This window comes from Lepus europaeus, chromosome 21, assembly GCF_033115175.1.
Source record: "Lepus europaeus isolate LE1 chromosome 21, mLepTim1.pri, whole genome shotgun sequence".
Classification (NCBI taxonomy): Eukaryota; Metazoa; Chordata; class Mammalia; order Lagomorpha; family Leporidae; genus Lepus; species Lepus europaeus.
Genome location: NC_084847.1, coordinates 26,921,145 through 26,928,256, shown reverse-complemented (window position 1 = coordinate 26,928,256; position 7,112 = coordinate 26,921,145). Strand labels below are relative to the sequence as shown.

The window sequence follows — 7,112 nt, the reverse complement described above, 5'->3', positions numbered from 1 at the left end:
CCACATGGGGTGTAAGTACACAGTGACTCCTGTTGCTGATTTAACAATTTGACACTCCTGTTCATGGCGTCAGTAATCTCCCTAGGCTCTAGTCATGAGTTGCCAGGGCTATGGAAGCCTTTAGAGTTCGCTGACTTTGATCTTATTCCGATAGGGTCATAGTCAAAGTGGAAGTTCTCTCCTCCCTTCGGAGAAGGGTACCTCCTTCTTTGATGGCCCCGTTCTTTCCACTGGGATCTCACTCACAGAGATCATTCATTTAGGTCTTTTTTTTTTAAAATAAATAAATAATTTTTAAAGATTTATTTATTTATTTGAAAGGCAGAATTATAGATAGGCAGAGGCAGAGAGAGAGAGAGAGAGAGAGAGAGAGAGAGAGCTTCCATCCACTGGTTCACTGGTTCACTTTCCAAATGGTTGCAATAGGCGGGGCGGGGCCTGTCTGAAGCCAGGAGCCAGGAGCTTCCTCTGGGTCTCCCATGCAGGTGCAGCGGCCCATGCTTACACTGAGGACTGTACAGATCCTTTGTGTGGTCCTTGGGACAGAGCAGACAAATATTATACCCACTGGGGATAACGCTCAGGCACTGATCATCATTGAAAAGAGCTCAGCTGAGGGGAATTACTTTTCTTCTGGATAAAAGAGAGAGAGAGAGAGAGATTGATTTACCACACCAAACCTGGGTGTGTCGCCTTTGGCATACCCTTAACCCTGAAGAACTGAACAGAGCTCTCTGGCCAAACCCACCTGCTGCCATCCAGGATATGCATTTACACAAATCAGAACCAGAAGCAGAGGTGGTATTCAAATCCAGCCAGAAGCATAGGTGGTATTCAAATCCAGAACTATGATATGGGATGTGAGCAACTGAAGAAGCATTTTCTATGTTACATGCTCACACAAAGACCACCAAGTTTATACTAAATTTGTTAAAATTCAAAGCTTTTCTATGGTATATTTTGAAAAAAATTAATTAACCTTTTATTAGAACAGATAAGCACCAGTGGACTGACAGTGGCATAGGCACTGACCACAACATCATGTATACCCAAGATAACTGAGTCATATGACCACAGCATAATTGAGGAGGATGAGATGATGAAGTCCACACAGTGCATGACCACAAAGAAACTCACTAGCAGTAGGATAGTCTGGGTGGCCCTCTTCTCTGGGGAAGATCTTGGGGAGAGGCTGGTGCTGTGAAGGTATTGGGACCTCCTCTGATGCCTGAGTAGGAGGATCACCATGTACACACTTGAGAGCAGCATGACTCCTATAAGGAAGACGTCTCTGGATGTTATTAGTGTGAACACCAAACCTCTGATGCTATGACTTATGGGGAAAAATGAACAGTATTTAGTGATGACCATTACATTGGTCTGAGTCACATTGGAATTTGCCACAGTGTAGAAGATCATGCTAGTACTGAAACACAAACAGAGAAACCATAATAATGATAAAAAGAAGATGAGATGTGTGGATTTATGTTTCAACTGTGCCAACCAGGAGGTGCTGGAGCTGATGGTGATGGCCTGGATGATGCTCAGGAAGCAGGTGGTGCAGATGGAGAGGCTCCTCATCACCCTGATTATGTAGAACAAAGCCTTACACCTGAAGTCATTGAAAAAATTCAGGGACTCAAACAGATCTGGAGACCTCCAAAACAGCACAGTGAGAAGCATAATTATGTGGACAAGGGCCAGGTGACAGCAGATCAGGTCAGTGAGCTTTGGCTTGTGATACTGTGGGTGTGTGACGATGTGGATGAAGAGGAAGTTGTTGGATAAGATTCCAAAGCCAGCTTGGCAGAGAATACAGTTATTAATAGCTACATCAGCAGAAAGTGTGTTCATCTTAATAGTGGAGAGGAAACACATATATGCCTGAAAAGCAATCAAATACAGTAAATCTCACATCATCAGCAAGTATTATTCTGCATACCAGAAATTTGTGTGTTAGTTTCCCATCTTCAGCATGACCCCAGATCTCTGTTATTTTCAGTTTCCATACCAGAAATTCCTTATATGAACTCTTTAATTCAGTAGGGTACTGCAAAGTACTGCTTTCAATCAGCAAGAGAAAAACAAATAATAAACACTCTATTTTACATCATACATATGTTTTCAGCAGAATCAACACATGGTGAGATTTTATCACTGACAATATTGTGGAATATTCTCTCATGCTTTAAAAATCCTTATATCTTCAATAGTTATGATCATTCTTTTCAAGTCTTATTAAACATAGTTACAATGTTAAAAGTTCACCATTACATTACCATACTATTACATTGAATGAAGGCAAAATAATGTTATCAAATTAATTTAATTGGGGTTTTGTTCCATTTCATGCTGTTATAGTAGAATAATTAGATGGCATAAAGGTACTTTCTCACAGTTCTGGAGGTTGGAAATTCTATGACTGAGGGTCTGTCATCTGATGTGAGTTTTTTTGCTGTGTTTTCCCATGGAAAAAGGTTAAGGGGCAATAAAATGAGAGAGTACACATGCCTTTTTAAAACTACATCAACTATACCCATGAAGATAAAGCCTTCATGAACTGATCATCTCTGATATATCTCACCTACGAATACTTCTTAAATGGCAACTAAATATCAACATGTTCCAGAAGGGACATCTAACACGTAGTAAGAAGATGCAAACATTTACTTGTCTGATGTTGAGAAAACTACAAATTACCACATTCTCTCCCTTTGCCATGGCCAATGAGTGTGTGATTGTTTTCAAGGCCACTTGTACCACTGTAGGCCCATCAATGTATTTATTCAAGTATGTTGGGAGGTTGTGTTTTTGGCTTATATTTAGACATTTAAAAGAACCTTATAATTTCAATTGCAATGCCTGTGTTTATATCTGGGAAACCACAGTGTTGATTATCCATTTGATGCTCTTTTACCAAAAGCTGCAATTACCTAAATATCTGTGCATGTGAACTGCTGGGGTCAAACAAGTTGTTGCTGCCATCAATAAGTTCTGCATTCTCAGCAAAGTTGGTTTTGATCTCAGATTAGACCAATAAGAAGTTCCAAAATCATACTGACATAATAGCACAACTCAAATAATTCCCAAATTTTAAGAGTTCCTCTTAAGTATTAGTAAAAACCTAGTAGAGCACAGATATGAATTATGCATATTTTGCCTGATACACCTAAATCCTTTTATTAATGCAACACGTGATTTTTAGCCATTAAAAATATATACAGTATCAGGGCCGGCGCCATGGCTCAACAGGCTAATCCTCCACCTAGCGGCGCCAGCACACCAGGTTCTAGTCCTGGTCGGGGCGCCGGATTCTGTCCCAGTTGCCCCTCTTCCAGGCCAGCTCTCTGCTATGGCCTGGGAGTGCAGTGGAGCATGGCCCAAGTGCTTGGGCCCTGCATCCCATGGGAGACCAGGATAAGCACCTGGCTCCTGCCTTCAGATCAGCGCAGTGCGCCAGCCGCAGCACGCCAGCCAAGGCAGCCATTGGAGAGTGAACCAACAGCAAAGGAAGACCTTTCTCTCCATCTCTCTCTCTCTCTCACTGTCCACTCTGCCGGTATATATATATATATATATATATATATATATATATATATATATACAGTATCAGATTAAATATTGCAGAGAATAATTTCAGTATTTGTTCCCTGGCACAAATTTATATCTAGCTCACTCTCTTTTTGCATGCATTCACCACCTGCAGGAGGGCAACACACTATTTCAGCAAGGCTCTATGAGCATTGGCGCTGATGCGGGACTGCAGAGAACTATTGTTCCCAAGAGAAGTTAGCAGATAAAATGCAGGAACTGCATTAAACGTATTTTAGATTAAGAATTTTAATAATTTTATCTCAATTTCATGCTATTGCAAACTAGTAGACATACTGCATATTTTTACTAGAGGTCATTTATTACTTTGCTATGATGTAAGCTTAATTAATTCATTCACTCATTTATTATTTAATTAAATTAGTTGATTAATTGGGACCTTGTATTTGAATTTGCAAACCCTGACACGGAAACAATTACAGGGTTTTGAATAACTCAGGACAGACAATAGGAGAAAGAAAATAGAAGGTATGCATGAAGATCAAATCCATACAGTTCAAATAAAGTTGATCATAGTGTAAAGGAAAGTGGTTCCAAATAATTTATTTTAAAAATATACAAATGTGGGCCAGCGCCGTGGCTTAATAGACTAATCCTCCGCCTGTGGCACTGGCACCCCTGGTTCTAGTCCCGGTTGGGGCACTGGATTCTGTACCGGTTGCTCCTCTTCCTGTCCAGCTCTCTGCGGTGGCCCGGGAGTGCAGTGGAGGATGGCCCATGTCCTTGGGTCCTGTACCTGCATGGGAGACCGGGAGAGGCGTCTGGCTCCTCGCTTCGGATCAGTGTGGTACGCCAGCTGCAGCAGCCATTGGAGGGTGAACCAACGGAAAAGGAAGACCTTTCTCTCTGTCTCTCTCACTGTCCACTCTGCCTGTCAAAAATATATATATACAAATGTGAATGCTTCTCTTAGATTTATCATATACAAAAGAGACTCGTTTACCATTTTCTGCTTGTGCTGAGGATGAACCTTGTGAAAATTATCAGAAGACAAATAGTGAAGATATATTTCATGAATATTTGGTTGATTTTTACTTTATTGTCAATATTGTAAGTTCCAGTCTTTATAGATAATTGTAAATTATGTTGGAGCAAATAACACCATTCAACATACTAGGAATAAAAAACTTAAACAAAGTCTATGGACTTACTTCAGAAACAAAGAGGAATGCAATGAATGAAAGAAGCTTTTTACAAGAACACAGGGGCCATTTTGTATATGATAATTTGTCATTTTGGATAAAAGTAACTATAAGATTCTCATCTGTATGTTAAAATTCAGAGAAATATTGCTTTAGAAATGATATCATCTATACATAGATGTTTGTACTCTGCCTAGCTAAGATGTAATTATATGATCTATATTACAAGATAGTACCTTGTTCTTTATTGTTGAATTATACAAATCAAAGATATTTTCTTATTAATTGACAATATTTTGTGAATAGCATTGTAAAACCTGTGACTGGTTATCGACAGCACAAAGAAATTTTTTGAAAATTTAACACGTTATGATAGGCTTGGATATGTCTTATAGTCACATTCCTATATATCATAATCAGGAGGGGGTCAGAGTCCCAAGAGCAGTTGTAAGTGGGGAATTTGGAAGGAAATTAAGAACCTGTTCCCTCTGTTGCAGGTGCCTTAGTTGGGGTCATTGGAAGCTCCTTATTTCAGAGTCCCCATGCTCAAATGCAAGAAATACATGATGGCTGCTAAGACAACATTGACCATCCCCAGCATCTACACAGGAAAATAATGAGGTTGTTTCTTGAGATATTTGGTTCTCTTGGCTAATACTCAACATTGCTTTGTTTCATTTTGTTACTTTCAGAATAACATTTATTGATTCTATCTTTATTTTGATTCACTTTATTAAATCATACATGTTTACTTATGGGTTATAGTGAGATGACATGATGCAATTATATATATATATATATATATATATATATATCAGATAATGATTCAGTCATGTTAATTCACCTATGCATTATCCTGCACATTTGTTATTTCCTTGTGATGAGAGCATTTAAAAGCTCTATTAGCGGTATTCGAATTCACAGTACAAAAACAAATAAAAGAGTTATGGGGCTGTGCAACAAATCACTAAAGTGTGTTTCTCTTTTTAAACTGACACTGCACACTTTGAAGTTTGACATTTAAAGACAAATAGGCAGGAGGCCTGCTGAATTCAGGCATCATCATGAAATTAATGATGACTCAATAATGACATTGAAATTAACTTGTCATTTAAAATGTATTTTAAATGTCAAATCAAAAATTAAAACTTTAAAGTAAACAGCAAAAGTACTACAATTAGAGGATTCTTTTCTTAAAAGGAGATCTAATTTCTTGAAATTTGTACTTATTTTTTCTCTAATCACAAAATATATTTTTTCTTGACATGCTAATATGCAATAATTTGCAAGATTAAAAATATAATGTTTTATGCTATATAAATATTAAAAGTTTCAAAATATCTAAAACAACTTACCTTTAAATTTAAAAGAACTCAAAGCAAACACAAAGCATTCTTTGTTTAAAAGATTTATTTTATTTATTTGAAAGATGGAGTTACAGAGAGAGGTAGAGACAGAGAGAGAAGTCCTCCATCCGCTGGTTCACTCCCCAGATGGCTGCAATGGCCAGAGCTGCACCTATCCAAAGCCAGGATCCAGGAGCTTTCTCTGGGTCTCCAATGTGGGTGCAGGGGCCCAAGGACTTGAACCATCCTCTACTGCTATCGCAGGCCACAGCAGAGAGCTTGATCAGAAGAGGAGAAGCCAGGACTAGAACCGGTGCCCATATGAAGTGCCGGCACTTCAGGCTAGGGTGTCAACCTGCTGTGCCACAGTGCCGGCCCCAAAAAGCATTCTTAATTAGGTCAGACTTGGTGTTTTGTCAAAAAAATTTCACACTATGCATATAGTAAATAAAAGTGATAAAATTATTCAAATAAAATAAAAATCAGATACAATTCTAATTTAAAAGCATAATTCTGTAACTATAAATTTTCTCTCCAGAACCTATGAATTATAGCCTCATAAGATGTATGAAATTGATTTTTACAACTGCAGCATCTGCTGATTTCACTTGTGATACTCTATGCTGTAAGGTTGAAATTATGAGAACAGAATTTTCCTCATCATCATTGATATCATCCTGCAACATCTAATAACCCCCTTGCCTGTGGAGCACTCGTGACTACTGACAGAGCTGAGAAACACACACTCACCCAGCTGAGTCTCTGCAGGGAGGCAATTAAGATGAGATGAATCTCCACTCATGTGGTTATAAGGAAATATGCTATGAGCTCATCTCCCATCAGGCCCACAATTTTCTTGTCACCTGTGAAACAGTAGAAGCTCTGACCTTGAGATTGGCACATACAGGAGACACTAGAGGAGAAAGGGGAAAACCACAGGGCAAGAACAGCTGAGCCTCACCTTTCCCACTTGTGAACATACCTTGCTATCCTACATCTGCCCGTGGGGACA

At 38.9% G+C, this 7,112-nt stretch overlaps 1 protein-coding gene across 1 annotated transcript; it reads right to left on the bottom strand.

Annotated features, from left to right (window-relative positions):
• Positions 1-608: 608 nt before the first annotated feature.
• Positions 609-1,854, bottom strand: LOC133750488 (vomeronasal type-1 receptor 45-like). Its single transcript, XM_062180085.1, has 2 exons — positions 959-1,854; positions 609-675 (listed from the first exon to the last, which is right to left on the bottom strand). The coding sequence occupies exons 1-2, from the start codon at positions 1,852-1,854 to the stop codon at positions 609-611; spliced, it is 963 nt and encodes a 320-aa protein (XP_062036069.1).
• Positions 1,855-7,112: the final 5,258 nt, after the last annotated feature.